Source organism: Lynx rufus, unplaced genomic scaffold (assembly GCF_022079265.1).
Source record: "Lynx rufus isolate CCGP_SWC_20201006 ecotype Redwood Valley unplaced genomic scaffold, mLynRuf1.p SCAF_18, whole genome shotgun sequence".
Classification (NCBI taxonomy): domain Eukaryota; kingdom Metazoa; phylum Chordata; class Mammalia; order Carnivora; family Felidae; genus Lynx; species Lynx rufus.
In genome coordinates, this window is record NW_025814832.1 from 7,475,847 (window position 1) to 7,500,235 (window position 24,389).

General features: G+C 42.3%; 1 protein-coding gene across 1 annotated transcript in view; it reads left to right on the forward strand.

Annotated features, from left to right (window-relative positions):
* Positions 1-1,073: 1,073 nt before the first annotated feature.
* Positions 1,074-24,389, forward strand: part of PSMD11 (proteasome 26S subunit, non-ATPase 11) — a 30,899-nt gene continuing 7,583 nt past the window's right edge. The window contains exons 1-6 of the mRNA XM_047080804.1: positions 1,074-1,190; positions 3,517-3,618; positions 10,060-10,184; positions 16,029-16,100; positions 16,471-16,528; positions 18,930-19,124. Of these exons, the coding sequence (XP_046936760.1) occupies positions 1,100-1,190; positions 3,517-3,618; positions 10,060-10,184; positions 16,029-16,100; positions 16,471-16,528; positions 18,930-19,124 (643 nt within the window). The 5' untranslated portion in view covers positions 1,074-1,099. The remainder of the gene's footprint in view (positions 1,191-3,516; positions 3,619-10,059; positions 10,185-16,028; positions 16,101-16,470; positions 16,529-18,929; positions 19,125-24,389) is intronic.

Sequence of the window (24,389 nt, forward strand, 5' to 3'; positions counted from 1 at the left end):
CAGTTACCATATTACTTTCACCAAATCATTTTAAAAGCAGTTCCTCATCTAGGAAAGATGTGTAAATAGTATCTTCTTTCAGAACATTGTTGGGAGGATAAAAGAAGATATATAAATTGCCTAACCCAGTCAGAGAGGAGAGCAATGTTGATTCCCTTTACAGGTCCCTTTAGGGGACAACGTATTTTTTTTGGATTGTCTTCACCCAGAGAAAAATATTCCTCATATTGAACTGCCTCTGTTATATTTTTAGCCCTTCCCTTAGGCTCTCCCTTCAGTGGTCACATAGAAGGTCTTTTCTCCGGCCACTTGACAGCCTTTCAGGTATCTCTGATTTTAGTTGAAGGCACTGAAGATATTAGAGAGAAAACTCCAGTTTTTTTTTCCTTTCTGAGCCGAGGAGTCCAGGTAGCCGTTAGACTTTGGTGTGACTCCCAAGAGGGATTTATTGAGTGAATGGGGCAAGGATGATATTTCACTTTCCAACATCAGTTCTCCCCGGCACTGGTGGGTTTAATCACAGGCTGGCTATGATTCTATAGGATCCTAGCCTGGAAAGTGTGTGCGCGTGTGTGTGTGTGTGTGTGTGTGTGTGTGTGTGTGACAAATGTCGTTAGACACTTGAACGCCTTTGAATGGTGCTATCCTTTGCCACATTGCGAGCACTTTATAAGATCGTTCATTGCCCTGAATGAGTGGTTAAACGTGGAAGCTACAAAGGAAGCCAAACGGCTCTCCACGAATACCTAGGCGAGGGTTCAAAAACTCCTCTCAAGGGCGAGCTAAGGGAGTCGCCGCTAAGAGGCCTTTTGGGGTGGGTGGAGACGAGCCTCCGGCTCCAGTTCTTAGGCACCGCCTCTTTCGCCCGCGGGCTGACCGCTAGGCGGTGCTGGGGAGTTTGCCGCCCACCAGCCAAGGCGCCCCAGTGCTCACCCTCACTCCTCATGCCCTGCCCGGCGGAGAGACTACAACTCCCGTGGTGCTCTGGGAACGGGAGGGTGGGAGGGGCCATGAGAGAAGAGGGACGCGAGGGCGGGCTTTCCGGGAGTGTGTTTCCGGCGTCGGCGGCCGCGGCCGGGGACGGTGTGAAAGCGGTAAGATGGCGGCGGCGGCGGTGGTGGAGTTCCAGAGAGCCCAGTCTCTACTCAGCACCGACCGGGAGGCCTCCATCGACATTCTCCACTCCATCGGTAAAGGTCGCCGCGCCCCCTCCCTGACCCTGCCGGCTCAGCTCGGCCTGTGCGGGTCGGCGGCGGCGGAGCGGGGCCGGGCTATCCGGCTCTGGTGCTGCTGACTCACTGTGTGTGAGGGGGGCCGGGCCGGGGGCACAGGCCGCTCGCAGCTCCCTGGAGCCCCCTGGGTCCCACCCGGGTGGGAAGCCCCGAGGCAGCCCCGGCGTTCCCTCGCCGGCTGCTGACTCACGGTGGGCTCAGCGTGGAGTGGGAGGGTGGGCCGAGCCGGGGCCCCCACCACTCCCCAGCCTTGCCCCGGCTCTGGCCCATGCGGGCTGGCCCGGGACCGGGAGCAGTGCCGGCCGGCGGGCTTGTCGCGGGCAGGACTAAGAGCCTCGAGTTGAAGGGCCTTGGCGAAACCCGCTGTAGACAGGGTTTCCCGCCGTTGTTATCAGCACAGCCCGCTCCGGGTGGCAGCGCGAGCGCTCGCTTTGCTCTTGGAGTTTTCTTCCTCGGGACGCTGGGAGCTGCTACCTCTCCCCAGCCTCCCATCGGAAGGGTCCACTAAAGGGAGACCTCTCTCTGAATGTGGAAAATACCGAGGGGACACACACTGACAATTGGCATTTGGTTTGAAGAGGTGCCCGAGACGTTCCTTTGCCCCCGTGTGAGGTGTAAGAGCGAGATGGGACCGTCCGACTCGAGGAGGTGACTAATCGTCCTGGTCTCCCTTGTAGAAGGTGGGAAGTGAGTTCGGGGAGTTAGTTGTCAGCCGCGGAGTTCGAGGAACGGGCCGGCTGCACACGGCCGGAAGAAATTAAAGACACTTTTCGGTACATTGTAGTATGATTGCCTTAGCTTTGCGCCCAACAGGGAAACTGAAATGGGAGCTCCAGCCAGTCCCCTACGACAGGTTTCTATCGGGATTCAGGTGTGAACAGAAATTTGTGAGACAGAAGGCTTTTAATGTTCAGTCGTAAAGGGTTCGGTTAGGGCATGGGCTTGCTCTTCACTGCACATGTAGTAATGTGATCTTTTTAATGTAGCTTGAGAAGATTCGAATTGGATCAACAAGTAGTGTAAGAATGCACGTGTATGTGGGACCTCCAGGATGTTGGCTTTCGTGTTGACTTCCTAGTCTGTTGGATTTTGATATTCCTGACTTGCAGGGGAGAAAAGACAATGACAGGATCTTGATGTCTTTGTCTTTGGGGTTTTTGGAGGCTCGGAGAGGAGATGGGGGTTAAGATCCATCTGTGGATGGATCGTATTGGTAAATGAAAGGTTTTCGTTTTGAAGTTCTGATCTTGAATTAAGTTATTATAGTTACAGAACTGAGTCATCTCAGTCACACATGTATTTTTATTCTGTGAGTACACACTAATGTGAGAAGTATGGATTTTATTTTGTATGTGTGCTTAGTGCCTAATATTTTGTCTTTTATAATGTGAAACTATTAGTAAAAATTGTAGTTGGAACATTTTGTGATTTCCACTCTACTGGGAGAGAGTTGCCTGAAAGCCTCCCTGTTAGAGCAAGCTTGAGTCATGATGGTTACAGCCGTACTTTTTCCAGACTCCATCATGGAGTATCAAAATCTTGGTTTTTGTCAAGTCATGATGCTTTGTAAGAGAAGTGATAACTAGTGACGATCGCTAAAATTATCACCACAAACTTGGAGAGGTTATTCAGTGTGTGAGTGGTAGAGTAGTTATTAACAGCTGAAAGTGGGACAGATAGAACAAAGTTATTTTAACAGGTCCTGCATCCATTACAAAGCACCAGTCCTTCCTAAGGATCACACTGGAGCTTTGATTGGGTTGTTCTTCCTGAATGGCTTCCTAGAACTGCTTATCCCTAGCACACCCATCAGTGAGGCTTTACACAGGTTTAAAGTTTATTGAAAGACTTTTGGCTTTTTACTCATCAGTAACTTAGTCATTTGATTTTAGTTTGTGGCAGGTAAACGTATATGTATGTTTAATATTTTCAGTAACATAGTGCCCAGCATGGGGCTTACCACCACCAATAAGAAGAACTTGTTTGAATTTTGCTTTAACCAAGTGACTGCAATGGAAATTTCAGTGTAGGTGGGTAAGGGAAATTCTAATTGATAGAATGAAAAGGCACATTTAAAGTCAGAGAGAAATCTATTTTTATGATTTACATGGGACGTATCCCACATGTTGATTTCACTTTTAGAGTTTGTGCGTTTGTTTGTTTTTAGCTATCTAGAACTTGTCTTTTGGTGACAGTGTTTGTAATTGGTCTTGTGAGGGTGAAATTTCCCTCAGTCTTCATTTTTTGTCAGAATTTTAAGAAGGTTTGCATTTTCCTCTCCTAGTGAAGCGTGACATTCAGGAGAATGATGAGGAGGCAGTGCAGGTCAAAGAGCAGAGTATCCTGGAACTCGGGTCTCTCTTGGCGAAGACTGGACAAGCTGCAGGTAAGTGCTGCAAATGGCTTGCTTTCTCTTTTACCTGAAATGTTGGGTGAGGTTTTTCAAGTTTCTGTAAAGGATCCTAGGAATGCATCCACACAGTTTATTGGTAGTCATTTTATTGTCAACTTGTTGAGCTTCGGTTCTTTAGGAGGAAGCTGGGTGAACTTTAAACTCTGTTCTTCCGTGGAACAGTTTTGTTCTGCGGGTGAGGGAAGCTCCTGGCCCTGCTGGGATATGGTGGTCTCTGATTTGCTTCTGGCTGGAATTTTCACTGTGTTCCCTTACATAAGGGCAGCAGCACGGGTAGCAGCAGTCTTCAGTGATTTCAGCTCTGTTATACTTAAGATGGATAGCGACTTGGGCCCTTGTCTTGAAAATGACTAGGGACTTTGCATCCAAGTGAGTCGAAGAGAGAGAGAGAGAGAGAGAGAGAGAGAGAGAGAGAGAGAGGGAGAGCGAGAGGGAGGGAGAGCGAGCGAGAGAGGTATGAGTTTCTTTGGGGGGGGGAGAGTGAGAGAGAGAGTGAGTCCTTTTTTCCTGATACAGAGTAAGTAAGACAACAAATGGAAAGAGCCTTCCCGAGATTTCTCCACTGTTACCTGGGACTCTGTGCATGTCATTGCCCAAACATTCTAGTTGTAATTGAACCACAGACTTTGTAGGCTTCAGATGCTATTCTGATGATGGGTGTGTGTGACCTTGGAATAAGAGACCAGGAAGGGTCTTTGACCAGTAAAGTGGTAATAGGGTTGAGAGAGAAGGCTGCTTAAGCTTAAAACGGGTGATTTTTTGTCAACTTTAAAGTGAATTTAGATCTTATTTAATTAAGTGGATTAAGCTCTGGTAAGTGACCTCCTGGATTCCCCGAAATAATATTCCCCAGAAGGTGTAAGTTAGCAAAACTTCTTGAACTTGAGAACTAAGATTTTTCGCAGTTAAGGATAACTAACTTATTATTAAGCTTAGGCAATAGAAAGTTGAGTAAAGATGTATGCAATTGGGAGGATGCGTTTGTATGGGTTTTGTATCTTACTTAAAATATCATTAAAAATATTTATGATAAAAACAGTTTTTAAATGCTTACTATCAACTAGTTGCATTTTTTTTTTTAAATTTTTTTTCCACGTTTTTTATTTATTTTTGGGACAGAGAGAGACAAAGCATGAACGGGGGAGGGGCAGAGAGAGAGGGAGACACAGAATCGGAAACAGGCTCCAGGCTCCGAGCCATCAGCCCAGAGCCTGACGCGGGGCTCGAACTCACGGCCCGCAAGATCGTGACCTGGCTGAAGTCGGACGCTTAACCGACTGCGCCACCCAGGCGCCCCAACTAGTTGCATTTTTAAGCACAAAAATGATTTAGTTTATTGCATCCTCAAAACAACTTGATAGGGGCGCCTGGGTGGCGCAGTCGGTTAAGCGTCCGACTTCAGCCAGGTCATGATCTCGCGGTCCGTGAGTTCGAGCCCCGCGTCAGGCTCTGGGCTGATGGCTCGGAGCCTGGAGCCTGTTTCCGATTCTGTGTCTCCCTCTCTCTCTGCCCCTCCCCCGTTCATGCTCTGTCTCTCTCTGTCCCAAAAATAAATAAACGTTGAAAAAAAAAAAAATTAAAAAAAAAAAAAAAAACAACTTGATAATGTAGATACAATTGTCCATTTTCAACCTAAGGAAACCGAACACAGAGAAGTTAAATAACTCACCCAGTCACTTATTTAGTATGTGGGAGAGCCAGGATCTGAATCAATTAGTCCCACTTCAGAGCTCATAGTCTTATGGTATAATGGTTATTGCTTTCTGTAGTTAATCATTTATGGATTATCAATGGTTGGTACTGGTTTTTTTCCCTCCATTTAGAAAATTTATTTATTTACTTATTCATTTACTTATTTTTGAGGTTTATTTTATTTTTTTTAGTAATCTCTACATCCAACATGGGACTTGAACTCATGACCCCAAGATCAAGAGTTGCATGCTCTTCTGACTGAGCCAGCCAGGTGCCCCTGTGTCTTTTTTTTTGTTTTTGTTTTTGTTTTTTTTTAGACTGATTTCCCTCCTATTTAACATATTTATGGATTTCTTTGGACTGTCAGTTAATGTGAGCTTGGTGTTGCATAATAGTTTTGATAATTAGTCCATACACAATATAATTAATAAGGTAATTTTCTTGAAAGAGGTAGAAAGTCAGATAAAGTGATTTAAGGTTTTTCGGTTGTTGAAATATCCAAATGTTTGTTTTCCTCCAGTAGCACGGATAATTACAAGTAGCATGTAGTATAGTCAACACTTCAAAAATTTATCCCAAAATATTAACTATTCTGTTTGAATTTTATTTATTTATTTATTTCTGCTTGAATTTGTTTATAATTTTATTTATTTATTCATTTTATCTTCTTATTCCTTGCCCTTCTCCTTTTGGTGACTCAGTACCTGAGAACTTTAGAAGTTCTTTCCTTTGATTTTTGGTTCCCTGAGAAGAGATGTCTATTCCCAACCTGCAGTTTTGTTTTATTATGCATTTAATATACAGCTAGCACTGTGCTAAGTACTCCATTAAAAAAATGTAAGATAAGGTCCCTGACCTACAGCAGTCATTTGGGAATTAGTGAGTAAAGCAAGGTTGGATGCATGATAGTAGTTGAAAGTGGTGCTGAGCACCATCAGACATGATGGCCGGGGTCAGGATCTGCAGATATCATAGCCTGAGATTCTAAAAGGATTATGTTGAATTCTGTGAGGTTCTAAAAAGGAAATTCTGGTCATATAAATATAAATAAATAGGAGGAAAAAGTCAGTAGATTCTGTGGGAATAAAAAAAAATTGGTGAGTCTTTGGCAACGAAGAGGTCATTCATTTGTTTTCTGGTTAGGGTCAGAAGAGTAACACTCAGCGTTTAGAGCAACTACTGTAATGCTAGCAGGTGCTAGAGGGAAGGCAGGCTGCTTAGTTCATGTTTCACTTCAGCCTTTTCCAGGAAGGAAAATGATTTTCAAAAAGAGAAAGAACATATCAGAAAGAGAATTAAAGCCAAGTTAGGTGAGAGAAGAGAGAGCAGATAGTCTCTTTAAATAAGTTCAAGTCTCTAGGCTCTGACAGTTTTTGTCTTTTAATATCAAAAGCGTAGTTCTAGCAGATATATTTATAGAGCCACTATTATTATTCTGAGAAAAGTCATGGAGGATGAAGAAGTATTAAGAAAACTGAGGATGGGCAAATATTTCTCTTTGCGTGAAGATAATGAGAAGAATAATTTCTAGACACTTTAAACTGGTAATCATTAATATCTGGGGCAGATTATTTGATAAGTAGGTTTTAATCACTTAAGACAGTGGGTTTATTAAGAAAGGATTATTCCAAACTCACCTCCATTCTCTTCTCTGGTTAGCCTTATCAGACCAGTAGATTTGCAGAGCTCCATAGGCAGGGGCTTGCCAGCTGTTTTTGTAGATAAAGTTTTGTTGGAACACAGCTACACCCACTTGTTTACATATTGTCTGATGGCTTTTGCACTACAGTGGCTGAATCGAGTACCCGCCAGTGAGACCACATAGCCCAAAAAGCTGAAAATATTTACTATCTGGCCCTTCACAGAAAAAGTTTGCCCATTTCTGGGTTAGAGGAATGATACAGATTACATGTAAGCAAGATATTTGAACATTTTCCATAATATTAATGATAGGTAAAGGGTATGAAAATCATTTGTCAACCTCAAGGGAAGTCTCTAGCATCATGTCCTGGGGATCTGTCCTTATTTTTCTGGTCAGCATCTGGCATTATGGCTAAAGCCATTTCAGAAGGCCTGCTTGTTTTTGTAGATGACTCAGTACAGTAGAGGACAGGATTAAGATTCAGAGTTACTGCCAAAGCCAGCAAGATTAAATTCAGTGTGGTAAGTATAAAGATACATACTTAAAAGTATTTATCAAAACAGGGAGATGGGGAATTACCTGTCTATGCAAAAAAGACCTTAATGGACTTGGTCTAAACAAAAAATGCTATTAGGAAAAAGGAAGTAGGCTACCTTGTGTTACATGTGGTGGCGAGATCAAGAGAATTAGGCCATGGCTTTACTGGTCAGATCCTACCTGGAGAGTTGTTTCCAGTTCTGGGTTACCACAAATGGTATGTTTGCAAACTAGAGTTTATTCAGTGACAAGGAATCTAGAAACCAGGACATTGGGGGAAGAGTTGAAATAGCTAAAGATGGTTAGCTTGGAGAAAGGGAAAGTTAGAGAGATATAAATGGTAGTTATCTTCAGAGATTTGAAGCCATGTGGAAAGAGGGTACAGACTTGTGTTTTAAATAAAGGAACAATTTAGTTTGACCAACATCCGAATAGTCTACTTTCTGAACAATTTCTGTCATTAGAGATTATTCAGAATTGTTCTGTCATAGTAGGAAATACTGTGGGAGAAGGGACATCGTACTAGTCTACTTTTATTTAGTTATTAAAAAAATTTTTAAGTTTATTTATTTATTTTGAGAGAGAGTGAGTCGGGGAAGGGCAGAGAGAGGGAGAGAGAGAATCCCAAGCAGACTTCGAGCTCTGAGCACAGAGCCTGATGAGGGGCTTGAGCCCACTAACTGTGGTATCATGACCTGAGCCGAAACCAAGAGTCGGATGCCCAACCGACTGAGCCACCCAGGTGCTCCTGTACTAGACTACTTTTAAAAAGCTATGATTGTGAGGGCGCCTGGGTGACTCAGTCAGCTAAGCGTCTGACTTCAACTCAGGTCATGATCTCACAGTTCGTGGGTTCGAGCCCCGCATCAGGCTCTGTGCTGACGGCTCAGGCTGGAGCCTGCTTCAGATTCTGTGTCTCCTTCTCTCTCTGCCCCTCTCCTGCTTGCACTCGGACTCTGTCTCTCAAAAATAAATACTAAAGAAGTTTTTTTTGTAAAGCTATGAGCATATGATTAAGATTTGTATAAATGTAAAAAGAATTTGAGAGGGAGAAATCAGTGTGGTCTGGAGTTGTCATGGAAGACTCAGCAGGACTTTAGCTGGACCTAAAAGGATATGTAAGGTTTACATAGGTCAAGAAGGTGGGGGAGAAATTCTACATGGGAATGCAGCAGGAGTGAGACATGAGAGCAGAAGCATGTATAGTCTATGCAGGGATGAATGGAGTGGCAGAATGGGAAAAACCTTAGTGGAATCAAAGGTCAGTACTGGAGAGTGAAGAGAAAGATGAACTTTTCTATGTATAAAGTTCCTTTTGTACCTGACGCAGCCCCATGCATCCTGTTACTGTTCAGGCAGATGAGGATTTCAGGACCCTGAATTAGCATTCTCAGGAGGGTGAGGTTTGCTTGCCCTGAATTAGAATCCTCAGGAGGGTGAGTCCACAATTGAAGAATATTAAAGAGGCGGTGGCACTAAAGTAATTTTAACCTACATTCCAAATACTTTCTTAGTTATTGAGTTGAAATATTCTACAGTTTTTACTCTTTTTTTTTTTTTTAATTTTTTTTTTTTCAACGTTTATTTATTTTTGGGACAGAGAGAGACAGAACATGAACGGGGGAGGGGCAGAGAGAGAGGGAGGCACAGAATCGGAAACAGGCTCCAGGCTCTGAGCAGTCAGCACAGAGCCCGACGCGGGGCTCGAACTCACGGACCGCGAGATCGTGACCTGGCTGAAGTCGGACGCTTAACCGACTGCGCCACCCAGGTGCCCCTCTACAGTTTTTACTCTTGTTTCTAAAGATGTTCCCTTAAAATTACTGTTCCACCTTCTTTTCCTGTATAAGAGGAGAAAGACTTCTGTGGTGGACACCTGTTTTGGTCATAGTTTAAGACTTAAGCTTTGCAGATTAATGAGGAATTTTAAATATATCTTTAATGGATAGTATGTCTTTAAGGGGAATACATCCTAACTTTTCTGTGAAAAGTTTATTCAGAAGAGTGGCAGGGAAGGGATATTGCTAAAAGTCTAACCTGGGGAGAACTTTGAAAAGGGAGGAGGAGGAAACCTGGAATTGAAAATCTTCATCTGTTTAAGGGGGAGAGCTGCCACGGTGGACTTGGAAATTCAACAACAACAACAAAACAACCCTCCTGTAACCTGATCAGATTTGTTGGCTATGAGGGAGTGATTTTCGCCTCAGGTGTCAGAAGCACAGCATATTTCACGTTCTAGAAAACTGTGTTCTGAGACTGAGGGCTTTGCTTTTTATCTCTCATTAAGATGGGTAAATGAGGCCTAGAGACGTGAGTTTTTCCCAGGGCCCTCATAGTAATCCAGGAGCTGAGTACGGAATGGAATACATATTTGGTATATGTTGTTGACTCATTTTTGCTACTCTGTTACCTGCTAAGAATGCTTTATGTTCCTACTATGCTTCATTTAGATGGATTTTATGAGCTTGGATCATTATTTTAATGGGTATTTTGTCTCTAATATTGATGTTTACTTTTTCTTTTCTGAATTACCTTCCACGCAGAGCTTGGAGGACTCCTGAAGTATGTGCGACCCTTCTTGAATTCCATCAGCAAGGCTAAGGCAGCTCGTCTGGTCCGATCTCTTCTTGATCTGTTTCTTGATATGGAAGCAGCTACAGGGCAGGAGGTAAGCTACTTTAATGGCAGAAGGTAGACCGTACGGAAAAAAATCTGTTTCAGTGAGAGAAATGCCTGCCTGCACTGTGGTGCTAATGTGGAAGGGACAGCTGGGAGGACAGCTCAGGACTTATCATGTCAGTTTCTCTTTGTTACAGGGCATTTGATACTTTGGGTCTGTTCCATGCTTTGCTTTGTAAGTGGAGATTGTCAGTGGTCCTTGGAATCCTCATTACATCAGGGTTACAAACTGATTCTTGTCTTTGAGGTATTGTATTGCCACACCTTTGTAATGTTTTCTGTGTCTGTGGTACCTTTCATTCTGTGTCACAAAGCTCCTTGTGAGCACTAAGTCTTGTGGCATCCCTTCCTGGCGTGTTTTGTACCGCATATATGCCTTTATTGAGGGGTGAGCGTCCATGTGTTTGTGTCTTGTGTGTGCGGAAGTGACTCTGGTGTACCTGTACCTGTACGTGTTGTCTGCAAGTTCAGACCAGACCTGTATTGAAGAGTGCCTCTTTGGAATCAGTGCCTGTTTGGAATCAGTGAGCCTCTTCTGAACTTTTAAAGATAGCTGTATTTCTGCACTTCAGGAGGAGACACCACCAAAGTTAAAACTTACTCTGTAAAAAGCAGCAGATTCAAACAGGGTATATTGTGGTTGCTTAAATCTGTTTGTAGGAAGAATATAGTTGTTGTCTTTCCTATAGACACATTGCTTAGTAGTCACCGAGTGCCTGCTGTGTGCCACGCACTGTTTCAGTACTGGGGATACATTTGTAAAAACACAGTCACTGCTCTCATGAGGCTTATATTTTAATGAGGAAGGCAGACAGTAAATATATAAAATGTCAGATATGTAAGGACAGGGGTAGGAATTGCTGGTTGGTTATGTGTCTAATTGTTTTCTGTAATCTCTGTGGCTATACAAGTAAAAGGTATGAAAGGGCACAGTAAACATTGAGTAAATAATGAATTTCAGAAATCTAGGACATATGGATCCCACTTTGAAATCAGGTCTTTTGTAAAATCTGCTCTCTAGTCTTAACGATTCTTTGAAACCTAGTTTAAATACCATACACCAAATTTATTTGTAGAAAATCCATTTGTAGAGAAGTCTTCAAATTTGTGGCAGAACTATGTTTCATGATGGTAGGTCAAAAATATTTATTTATTTGTTTATTTATTCCAAATGTTTACTTATTTTTGAGTGAGAGAGTGTGTGTACGTGTGAGCTGGGAGGGGCACAGAGAGAGGGGGACAGAGGATCCCAAGCAGGCTCCGTGCTGACAGCAGAGAGCCCAACATGGGGCTCGAACCCACGAACTGTGAGATCATGACCTGAGCTGAAGTCAGATGCCCAACCAATTGAGCCACCCAGACACCCCAAAAATAGATAATATTTAGATGGCTGCCTTTTGAACCAAAGCATTAGAACTATTTTTATGAATGACTTAAAAAAAAAAAAGTGATTTTAAAGGAAGGGGTGTTAGTCTAATCTAACTCAACTTTCAAAAAAATTTATCATACTTTGTTCTCATGAAAAAGTGACAACCATCTTTTGTTTGAAATAGGGTGCCTTATAATGGGCTGACCAAGAAACATTAGTGTGAAACAGATTGATGTGTGTTACTTGGAACTTTTTTTTTTTTAATTTTTTTTAATGTTTATTTATTTTTGAGACAGAGACAGAGCATGAACGGGGGAGGGTCAGAGAGAGAGGGAGACACAGAATCCGAAGCAGGCTCCAGGCTCTGAGCTGTCAGCACAGAGCCCGACGCAGGGCTCGAACTCACGGACCGCGAGATCATGACCTGAGCCGAAGTCAGACGCTTAACCGACTGAGCCACCCAGGCGCCCCTACTTGGAATTTTTTAGGCAGGAAAAATTAATTATCAAAGCTGCTCCTTTGTACACCGACGTCTCTGGAATTTGTCCCTTCACAGAGCGTAGAGTTAACTCCATGGATAGAGCTGCATTTGTTTAATCTTCAGTCTTCCTACTCCTTTGTGGAAGTCTATTAAATCATAATTTAGCACTGTCCTGTAATTGGCTAGTGGGATTTACTGGCCTTATCATGTGGCCCCATGTCTGATTAGGCCCTCCTGTCTAACATATCCTTGTCTCTGCTTTACTTTTCTTCATATTTATTTTACTTTTAACATCTGTTTACTCCTTAGAATATAAGTTCCGTAAGGGTAGCTACTTTGTCCTGTCCATTGCTGTACCCTTGGTACTTAGAGTAGTTTGGTGCAGAGGAGCTACAGAACTAGTATTTGCTGGAGGAGTGTGTGGATTATGCCTTCCCTGTGGTAGATGCTTAGGAGATACTTTGTTGAATTAAGACATAAATTTATTGAATTGAGATAAAAGTGTGTTGTTACTACATTTCTCTAGGGGACTCAAGGTCTCTGGCTTGGGGAAATTGGAGCTAGTGTTCATCTTGGAAAAATCTAGGTTCTTTTAATATTTGATTGAATGATGGGAAAGGATGGGGAAGCAAGTTATAGGTCCCTGTCACAGTAGTATTGCAGCCTGAGGCAAAAGTTGTTTCAGAACATTGTTAAGAGGGCTAGGAGTTTTATGCTGGGGAGTTTGGTACCCAAGAGGTTGGAGGAGGGAATTTTTCCTTACCTTTTTCTGATTGGGGATTGAGCAGAAGTCAGATCTACAGAACAGTTTTCAGCTTGTCATATTCCAAAAGGTGAGGATTGGGTCAGTTACAGCACTAAGGGTTGGAGCCCAGAAAGTGAGGATGTATGTGTGACGTAAGGGGGTGGGGTAAGAGAGTGAGGGGATGGTTGGCAAGGGGAGAGGAGTGGAGAATTGGGGTGAGGAGGGGACTGAACCTGACTCTTGCCAGAGTGAACTGAAATTTCATTTTTTTTTTTTTGTAATTTTTTTTTTTTTAAACATTTATTTATTTTTGAGACAGAGAGAGACAGAGCATGAACGGGGGAGGGTCAGAGAGAGGGAGACACAGAATCTGAAACAGGCTCCAGGCTCTGAGCTGTCAGCACAGAGCCCGACGCGGGGCTCAAACTCACGGACCGCGAGATCATGACCTGAGGTGAAGTCGGCCGCTTAACCGACTGAGCCACCCAGGCGCCCCTGAAATTTCATTTTTTAAAAAGATTCATTTTTTTATTTTATTTTAAAATTTATTTATTTATTTTGAGACAAAGAAAGAGTGCGTGTGTGCACACTTGAGCAGGGGAGGGGCAGAGAGAGGGGAGAGAGAGAGTATCCCAAGCAGGCTCTGCACTGTCAGCACAGAGCTTGATGTAGGTGCTCGAACTCATGAACTGTGAGATCATGACCTGAGCTGAAATCAAGAGTCAGATGCTTAACTGACTGAGCCACCCAGGCACCCCTGTAAACTGAAATTTCAAAATTAACTTTACCTTTCAGGGATCTCTAGGTAATTGACTATGGAAAGCCATTTTTTGGTATAGTCTATCCAACTGAAACCACAATAGTACATTTTAAGAAACCTTATATTGAATCCTGTTATTGAAACAGTTATTTCAGTGGAAAGGAGTTCATGCTAGAGGACTTCAGACTTGGAATAGTAGTAATTTTTCTCCCATAAGGATTTAGTTAGTAAAGTCATTTTAAAAATACTTAAATGTCTGAATGGGAGCCCGGGGAGTCAGAGCCTGACTCTTGATTTCGGCTCAGGTCACGATCTCACGTTTTTGTGAGTTCAAGCCCCACATTGGGCTCTGCGCACTGACCTTGAGTGGAGACTGCTTAGGATTCTCCCTTTCTCCCTTTCTCCCTTTCTCTGTGCCCCCCCCATCTCTCAAAATAAATAAATAAACTTAAAAAAAAAAAAGAAACTTAAACGTCTGATTTCGACCACATCAAGGTTTAGTACTCAAATAAGGGCTTCCTCTAGAAGCATGGGCTTCTCATACATTCTTATCCCCTTTATCAGTCATTGTCAGCCTTAACAAGGCACAAAGCCTCAAACAAAATAGTTGTGTAGCAAGGCCAATGGCCTTTAAAATTTTTACTTAATTTGAGGCGCTGGTGTCACCAATTACAGTCCTAGATAGTGCAGAATATGCACACCTGTAATGGGTAACAGATCTCAGTTCAGTTTGTAAAAAAGTCCCTGCTTTAGGAGAAATACCAGTACTGACCTGAACGAGAGCACTGGAGATAGGGTCAAGTTCTGATCCCAGTAGCTGTTACGTGACCTTGAGCGAGTCACTTGACATCTGGACTGTCAGGGAAATGGGGACAGGTGAGATGCTGGAGTAGAATTCAGTGTTTCTTAACTAGAGGTCTACATCCAAGTGGCCAGGTTCTGTTCGAGACTACTGAATCAGGAGCCTCGGCGCCCATTTTTGTATTCTCTGAAAAAGCTCCCTTTGTAAAACTGGCATGGTAAGCATTTCTTAGCCCTCCCAAGACTTACAGGACTCAGGACTCTTGTATTTTCATTGTTAAACACATTCAGCAAAGTATTTTCAGTTCCATTCACATTATGAACTGATCTGACTTTGAGGTTGGCTTTTCAGAACATAATGCAGAACACTGAAATTGTGGTTGGCTTGCTTTTATTTTAGTTTTTGTAGAATTTTTATTAGGTCGGTTGAATTTAGTGCTGGAGATTAAGTAGCCACCAGGGGGCCTCAGTGAATTGTAAAGGTTCCAGTGACTCTTATGGTGGTGAGTCCGCTAAATACCATGTAATGTCATCTGTTTCTTCACTGAGCTTGGAACTTAGGATCTAAAGGCAGATGATCTGTCAATCTGGATTATGTTCCTTTCCTTTTCCTTCCTTACACACCTCTTAAGAGAACTTTGGATTTAAAGACCTGTTGTATTAGCAATTAGTTCTCTAGAAAGTTCAGTTTCTTTTTATCTTATGCTTTCATTAGGAATCTTAATAACAAAACTTGCCTCAACGGAAGTGATATAAGATCTTAATATGTATATAAGTGATATAAGTAGTTAATATGTACTTTCTCAAAGCTAAGATGTCACAGATGCCTGATGGCATGTAGACCATCTAGCGACAACACTCCTTTAAATCAGTTACTTTGCATGTTATATCACTGTTTGGGTGGCAGATAGAACTGGGGGTTCAAAGCACCTTTATTTATTTTTATTCATTTTTTTAAAAGCAGGCTCTGTACCCATTATGAGACTCAAACTCACGTCCCTGAGATCAGGAGTCACATGTTCTGCTGACTGAGCCAGCCATGTGCTCCCAAAGCATACCATTAAATAAAGCTTTAAAGTCCTTTTAAGTGCTAGGCTAATTCTAGTTTTTTTTGTTTTTTGTTTTTTTTACTCCGTTTAGTATGTGCTAAGTGTATTGTATTGTGATGATGAATCGGTTGGTTGCACTTCTTAGTATTGGAAAGGGCCTTTAGAGTCATATAAGCAAGTGTTAGGAACAAGGCATTTGTGCTTAGTCTGAGAATTTCTCCCCTTTATTACCAGTGGGTTCGTATTAACACATTACTGTTACTATTTGCAGAAGTTTCTGCTTTAAAGATTTCTCATCCATTGTAGAAATCTATATTCCAGGGCTATATATGTTGGAAGTTCTGGGTTCCTTTTGGGAAGGTAGGAGAGGAATCTTAAAAAGGAAGCTCTTTTCCAAAAGAACACAATCTAAGCACAAAAATACTTTGTGTGTAAAAAACCAAGTTGATTCTCCATTATGATATAACCATTACACTTTGAGATACTGTGGATCAAGGCATGTCCCCTGTGACATTAAACAGAGCAACATGGGTAATATATAAGGAGGGAATTAAAGTTGTTCTCCAAAGCAAGGTCTGTGGGAAGAATGTGAGGACATAATGTTGCACGTACTGTCTCTTCATTGCAGGTCGAGTTGTGTTTAGAGTGCATCGAATGGGCCAAATCAGAGAAAAGAACTTTCTTACGCCAAGCTTTGGAGGTATGTGCCTACACTAGTACTGATTTCAGGTCTTTGGGCATTAGACTGTGAATGTAATTAACACCATTCTGATCAAAAGTATTTTCAGTAATTTTGTATTATCCAGGCAGCCAAAGGTTATTGATAGTAATCCCACTCAGGAGAATACTCTGGTGGCAGTTTTGAGATAGACCTGTTTGGCTCAGAAGAGTAAGCAGTAGCACAGTAAAGTTAACAATCACTGGCCATGGTAGGAGATAATGGGCTGGATTTGGTGCTCTCTCCAGGACTTGTGTATTCAACAGTAACAGTTCTGTGACTGTCAATCTTTGATTTCTTTCTTTGGCCTTTTTCTTTCTTTCTGTCAGTCAATGCCTTTTCTCTTTCCTAGGCAAGACTGGTGTCTTTGTACTTTGATACCAAGAGGTACCAGGAAGCATTGCATTTGGGTAAGTAAGCTGGTAGAAAGTAATAAGGCATCCTAGCTGGCTAAATAAATGTATTCTGAACCTGGCCACTCTTACTAGTTACATACTAACAACTTATGTTCTGTTTACTTCTAAGAAGGATTTAAAGTGGCTTACATTTACTGAACCTGTCATGGAAAAATGCCATTTGGAAGTTCTGAATAACTACCCAGAGTTAGTCTGTCAGATTTAGAAACCAAAAGGATCAAACTGCAAGTGTTTGACTATTACATTTACTATACTTGTTTATAATTATATTTAAAATCTCTTTTAAAGCCCAAGAAGTTAACTGGTGCAAATGTATACGGCAGCTAGAGTGGTCCGACTAAAGGCTTTCCCTGTGTGGCCTTTAAACACCCTGGAGTCTTTGCCTGCTGCTTTTTTTTTTTTTCTTTCTTCCTTTTTTTTCTTTTTTCTTTTTTTTAAATTAGTGGGTAGATCTGGACTATTTTCCCCAGATGAAAGATTATGGTTCTCTATTAAAGTTGAAAAAATTGCCAGTATTAAGTTTTTATCCAGCAAAATGGGATTTCATATGATTCAAATAGTAGCATTAAAAAAACAACAGTTTTATTGAGATGTAATTCATAGACCATAAAATTCACCCTTTTATTTATTTAATAAAGTTTATTTTGAGAGAGAGCGCACACATGCGTGAACAGGGGAGGGGCGGGGGGGGGGAGAGAGAGAGAGAGCGAGGAAGGGAGAGAGAATATGAATATACTGACATGGGGCTTGACCTTGTGAACTGTGAGGTCGTGACCTGAGTCGAAATCCAGAGTCAGACACTTAACCAACTGAGCCACCCAGGTGTCCCCAAATTCACCCTTTTAAAAGTGTACAATTCATTGTTTTTTTTTACCACTGAATTTACACGAATACAGTATATTCACAGTTGTCCAGTCATTCCACAATCTGATTTCAGAACATTTTCATCACCCCAGAAAGAAACCTTGTACCCATGTACCCATTAGTTATCACTTCCCATTGTTCCCCACCCCCTACCAGGCAAGCATGAATCTACTTTGTGCCCCTATGGATATTCCTGTTCTGGACATTTCTTATAAATAGAATCTTGTAGTATATGGTCTTTCACTTGGCATATTTTCAAGGTTCGTCCATGCTGTAGCATATATCAGTACTTTATTCGTTTTTATTGCTGAATATCCATTGTGTGGTTATGCCACATTTTATTTATTTATTGTCTTTTTTATTTTAGCCATCTTTGTGGGGGGTGCAAGTCGTGTCTCATTGTGGTTTTGATTTGCATTTCCCTGATGACTAATGATGTTGAGAATCTTTTCATGTACTTATTGGCCATTTGTATGTCTTTGGAGAAATGTTTATTCAATCCTTTGCTTGTTTTTTAATTGGGTTGGTTGTCATTTTATTGTTCACTCTAGATACAGGTCCCTTACCAGATAACGTGGTTTGCAAAATTTTTCCCCCTATTTTATGGGTTGCTTTTTTACTTTCTTGAATAGTGTCCTTTGAAGCACATTAAAAAAAATTTGTTTGTAGATGTTTATTTGTATTAGAGAGCCAGACAGTACGTGAGCGGGGGAGGGGCAGAGAAAGACAGAGACAGAATCTGAAGCAGCTCCAGGCTCTTGAGTTGTCAGCAGAGCCCAACGTAGGGCTCAAACTCACCAGCTGTGAGATCATGACCTGAGCCGAAGTTGGACGCTTAACTGACTGAGGCACCTAGGCGCACCCCTGAAGCACATTTTAATTTAAAGTCCCATTTGTTTTTTCTTTTGTTGCTTACACTTTCGGTATCATACCTAAGAAATCATTGCCTAATCCCAGATCACAAAGATTTACTCCTGTGTTTTATGGGTTTAGCTCTTATGTTCAGGTCTTTGGTTTATTTTGAGTTAATTTGTATATATGATGCAAGTCTATTTGGATTTGATTTTCTCATCTGAGATGAGAAGAAGGTGTATTTGGAGAACAGTGGCATATCCAGAACTCTTTCCTTCCCCCTCCAATCTTACTGCCTGGCGTTTCTTATGTAGTATTATGATTGCAAGACAGGAAGAGAATGAGACCAGGTGGCTGTCTGAACTGAATAACTAGTTTCAGCATGTTCTGGGTGGAGATTCTCACTGTATTCAGATCTTCTGAGTAAGCTTATAGGATTTTTGGCCCTAATGTTGTCTTTAGTATGTAGAAAACTTCAAAGAGGTCTGTGTTTCTCTTTTGGAAGAGAAAATAGCACATAAGTAAAAAAAAATTAATTCTTGCAAATAGACTACCTCTCTGAGTTCAGGCCAGTTTTTTTATCCTGAGTGTTCTTATGAGGGTGGGAGAGTGAAACGTTACAGTATTAAGGTATTAAGATTATGGCTAACAAAGGGGTATATATTTTTTCCTGCTCCAGGTTCTCAGCTGCTGCGGGAGTTGAAAAAGATGGATGACAAAGCCCTTTTGGTGGAAGTACAGCTTTTAGAAAGCAAAACATACCATGCCCTGAGCAACCTGCCGAAAGCCCGAGCTGCCTTAACCTCTGCTCGAACTACAGCAAATGCTATCTACTGCCCCCCTAAATTGCAGGCCACATTGGATATGCAATCAGGTAACACCCTAGCTACTCATGGCATGTTTTCTTAAAGTTCATCTTATCTTACAGTGGGGAGGAATGGGGGACATGGGGATGGAGAATGTAATTGGCTGATTCTACTCAAGCTTCTCAGAGAAACCAATTAGAAGGATACATTCCCTCCTATTAACTTGCTGTTAACTGCCTAAAATATATTAAGAACATGGTTATCTGTGGTGGTCCAGGCGACATGATGGTTATAGCCAAGAGCCTAGAATGGTCTCACAAGTTTAAAAAGCTCCCTTAACTTCCACCTTAGTCACTCATTTAGGGTGGTAGCACTTCTCTTCAGAATTAGACTAACCAAGTCTCTTGTCACTTGGAGACCTTGGTAAAGCATGTTGGACTTCTCCATAGGGCCTCAGATCAGGGTTAAAGGAATGCCTCCCCTACTACCCCCAATTGCAGTTGAGTGTAGTGGATACCTTTCTGATGGAGTGTGTGAATATTGGGGCTAGGAGGCCATGGATTGGCAGGAGAATGCTTTTTCTTGTAGCTAGCAGCTTTTATTCTAGTTTATCATCATTATTGAAAGAGCACTGGAATTGGAGGCAGAAGACTAGTTTAGGGGCGCCTGGGTGGCTCAGTCGGTTTACCATCTGACTCTTGATTTCAGCTCAGGTCATGATCTCACGGTTCGTGAGTTTGAGCCCCTGAGTTGGGCTCTTTGCTGACAGTGTAGGGCCTGCTTGGGATTCTCTCTCTCTCCCCCTGCACATACTCCCCCCATCCCCCCTCTCAAAATAAATAAGCAGTAAAAAAAAAAAAAAAAAAAAAAGACTACTAGTTTGAAGTCCTGGTGTTACCTCTGCAATCTTTGTTTATAATTGTATAAGCGAAAGAATACCTGTCCTACTTGCTTATCAGGTATTGTGAATATCACATGATATGTTTTATCATTCAGAGGTTAAGAGCAGAAGCTCTACAAACTACCTTTCCTAGGTTGAAATTGGGGTTCTGTCAGTTTCTAGCTGTGTGGCTTTGGGCAAGTTATTTATCTGTAGCTCATCTGTAAAATGGTGATAATAGTCGTACCTTCTCATAGGATCGTGGTGAGGATTAAATGGGATGATGAACATGAAGCTCTTACCACAGCACCTAGCTTTCACCAGTATTGGCACTCGCTTTAAGCTGCTCCTCTTTCCTTATGCCCTCCTTCATGGGCAAGAGATGAATTTGCATCTGATTTCTCAGAGGAAATGGAGGCCCTGTGTACATGAACCCTCTTCTCATTCCTCTCCAGAATTTCTGTCACTGATTCTTTTACCTGTCCTTCTGTTCATTCTGAGTCTTCAGTCTTTCTTCTCCCCTTGGATCTTCCTGTTAGTCCTTGAACTGCCCCAGCTACAAAAGCATAGGCCTTTCTCCTTTCTAAGTTGCTGTCTTTTTTTCTGTCAAGTTTCTTGAAAAAGCTGAAAAAGTATCCTTCCTTTACTGACTCCTTGAAAGAAGTCAGTAACTTCCTTATAAGCTCTCCTTTTGGGGGGAAGTTGACCCTATTGAACACTCTAGTCTTCTTTGACATCAGTGTCTTCTTGGTTCTCCTCCCTTGACTGACTCTCTTTGGTCACACTTTGCTGTTTCCTCTTCCTTGTGACTGACTTTTAAGTGTGGGTGTTTCTCAGTGTGTTTCTTAGCTTCTTTCTCTTCCTGTTCTGTTTCCTGTCTCAAATCTCATACTCACCTGTGGCTTTCGCTGCTGCATGCCACCAGTGGTCTCTTCACCTAGACCTTCAGTAGCTTCCCTCTCTCCTAAATTCCAGGTCCAGATTTCCAGCTGCATAATGGACATACATACCTAAATGTCTCAGGCGTCTCAGTCTCAACATGTCAAAAAGCAAAATTATTATCTAACTCCTCTCTCAACCTTTTTGTCCTGTTCAAGTGAGTAGTATCATTATTGGTTTAATGTTTCTCAAGCTACTGTCTTTGGGTTAATTTTGACTCCTTTTTCTCTTCACCCTTCATATCTAGTCAGTTGCTAGATCAGGTTTAGTTTGTCTCCAAACCTGCCTCCTCCTTCCCCATCCTACAGTCACTGTGCTAATAAAGGTCTGGGGCATTGGAGCAATGTTTTGCTGATGTAACCGTTGCTGATTACTTCTCCCAATCCACTACTGACCCCAAAGTCATTTTTCTCAAACACAAATCTGATCATGTAACTCCTTTATTTGAAATTCTCCAGTGGTTTCCTATTATTCCCAGGCTACATTTTACTTTAACATGGCAAGCTAAAGGAAAGCATCTTTTCATCAGTTACCAGATAACTTCATGTGTTCCTACTTTTGTGCCTTTGTGTATTTTGTCTTCTTTGCCTGGAAATTCCCCCTTCTCATCTATCCCCTTGGCAGACTCCTGTGCACCCTTCCAGATCCAGTTGTGCTTTCTTTTCTTTTGGACTTCCCTATCAAAGCTCTATTCTTTTGTACATGGTGCTAGTCTTGTTTCTGTTTTGGTGACCATCTTTCCCACTGTGTGACTGTGAGCTTCATGAGGGCCTTTTCTTCATATTTTCTCTGTAGTAATTCTATCAGTTCCTGGCACATAGTAGGCATTAATATTTGTGTTGAATGAGTGACAGTCTCAGTTTTTTTGTTGCTGTGTTGTTTTGTTTTTTTAAAAAATTGTTTTTTAACGTTTATTTATTATTGAGAGACAGAGCGTGAGCAGGGGAGGGGCAGAGAGAGGAGGAGACACAGAATCTGAGGCAGGTTCCACGCTCTGAGCTGACAGCACTGGAGGCGGGGCTCGAACTCATGAAACTGTGAGATCATGACCTGAGCTGAAGTCAGACACTCAACTGACTGAGCCGCCCAGGTGCCCCGTTTTGTTTTTTAAATAATAAACCTCCTGGGGGATCTGGGTGGCTCAGTCGGTTAAAGGACCAATTCTTGATTTAGGCTCAGGTCGTGATCTCATGGTTGTGAGGTTGAGCCCCAAGTCAGGCTCTGTGCTGGGTGTGGAGCCTGCTTACGATTCATTCATTCATTCATTCATTCATTCATTCATTCTCTCTCTGTGTCTCTCGCTCCCTCCCTCCCTCTCTCCCTCTCTCTCCTTCTCCCTCCTTCTCTCTCTTTCTCCCTCCCTCTCACTCCCTCCCTCTGTCGCTCTGCCTGCCCCCCCTCCATGCCCATGTGCGTACTTTCTCTCTCTCAAAAAATGTTCTCTTTAAATAAATAAATAGATAAATCTGTAATAGCCATGTTGCTTGGAGTCCTAATGTGGGCCCTATTTATTACTGTATTTGGGAAAGCAGTATACCAGTTCTTGGCCCGTATTTTACCTTTTCTTTTTCTTTTTCTTTTTCTTTTTTTAAACTAGTCTTACTGTAGGTCTGGTCTGTTCTCTTCTAGCTCAGGACCAGGAGGTGTGGGAAATGGGGATTTGTCTAATCTAGTTTAGCAGTGTTAATAGTTTGTTGGACATTCTTGAGGGCGCTCTCCTTGGCTACAGAGAAGGGTGGATTTTCTCCAGCTCTCTTTAGTTAAGAACAGTAGAGAAGAAGGGTGATTCCTTTAGCCTCAAAATGAGAGGTTTCTTGGGTAGAGTATTTTAAAACTACTGGGGTGTGGCACATACACTCAGTAAATGGTTATTAAGTCACAAGTTCCCAGATGGTGTACAGGCATGCAAGTGTATGATAGGTGGGTTTAAAATGTGCTGAAACACGGGACACCTGGGTAGCTCAGTCAGTTAAACATCTGGCTTTGGCTCAGGTCATGATCTCACAGTTCGTGAGTTCGGGCCCCGCATTGGGTGAGCTCGAGCCCTGCCTTGGGTGACCCCCACTTCTCTCTCTCTCTCTCTCTCTCTCTCTTCTCAATCTCCATCTCTACCCCCCTCTCCCTCCCCCTCCCCCTTGTGGGATTCTCTCTCTCCCTCTCTGCCCCCAGCTCACTTGCACCCTCTCTCAAATAAATAAGTAAATAAACAAACAAATAAATAAAATGTGCTGAAACATTGTTCCCTTGGGTCACGTGTAAGTAGTTTTATCCTTTTATTTCAAGTTGCTGAATACTTTCTCTGTGTATCTTGATGTTAAGAATGTTGGGAAGCACTGTGGTAATAAACAAATGGGGCTGAGGTCTGTAACCTCATAAAGGCTGAAGTGGAGTTAGAACTAATACAGACTCTGAGGGCTTAGATGCCTCCCAAGCTAGAAAAAACTAAATTTCATGTTATCCCAAGTGATAGTGTAGGTTGCAAGTAATAGCAAGTTCAATCAGAGTTAGCCTTGTTGGGAACAACCCAGCTTTTTTTTTTTTTTTTTAAGGTTTATTTTTTATTTTTGAAAGAAAGAGAGCACTGGCAGGGGAGGGGCAGAGAGAGAGGGAGACATAGAATCCAAAGCAGGCTGCAGGCTCTGAGCTTGTCAGTGCAGAGCCCGATGAACCCACAAACCATGAGGTCACAACCTGAGCTAAAGTCGGACACTTAACTGACTGAGCCATCCAGGTGCCCTTCCAACTTCTAAATGATAGAGAATTATTTAAACTGTAGTCTATCAGCTGAAGGAAGTACTGCTTAACCATGTCCAGTTAAATTAAGTTCATATGTCTAGCATTATATGAAGTCTATATATTGATTGCATCTAGGCAAAAGCACACCTGTAAATGACAAGTATCTGAAATGAGAGTATAAGAGATTGGATTTCTTTTTTCTTTTTTTATTTTTATTTTAAAAAAAAAATTTTTTTTTCAACGTTTTTATTTATTTTTGGGACAGAGAGAGACAGAGCATGAACGGGGGAGGGGCAGAGAGAGAGGGAGACACAGAACCGGGAACAGGCTCCAGGCTCTGAGCCATCAGCCCAGAGCCCGACGCGGGGCTCGAACTCACGGACCGTGAGATCGTGACCTGGCTGAAGTCGGACGCTTAACCGACTGCGCCACCCAGGCGCCCCTGGATTTCTTTTTTCTTATGGGAGCTGCTTACATATAAAAATGTCAAGCTTAGGCAAGCTGTCTTAAAGACATGTTACCAAAACAAGTCATTCAGGCAGTCCAGGATATTTGGTTGAACTTCCTGACCTATGAGGGTGACGTCCTGGAGGCTAAACGTGGCCTTTTCTAGTGGCTTCAGAAGATAGCAGAACCATGGTGGTGATGGGAAGCCTGGGGAAAGATGTTAGCGCTCCCCGCCTGCCCCTGCGTTTTAAAGGTTTTTAGGATCCCCTTTGAGTAGGGTCTCTAACTCCTTTGGAATTTATATTGTCAAGATGACATTGAACTTGGTGAC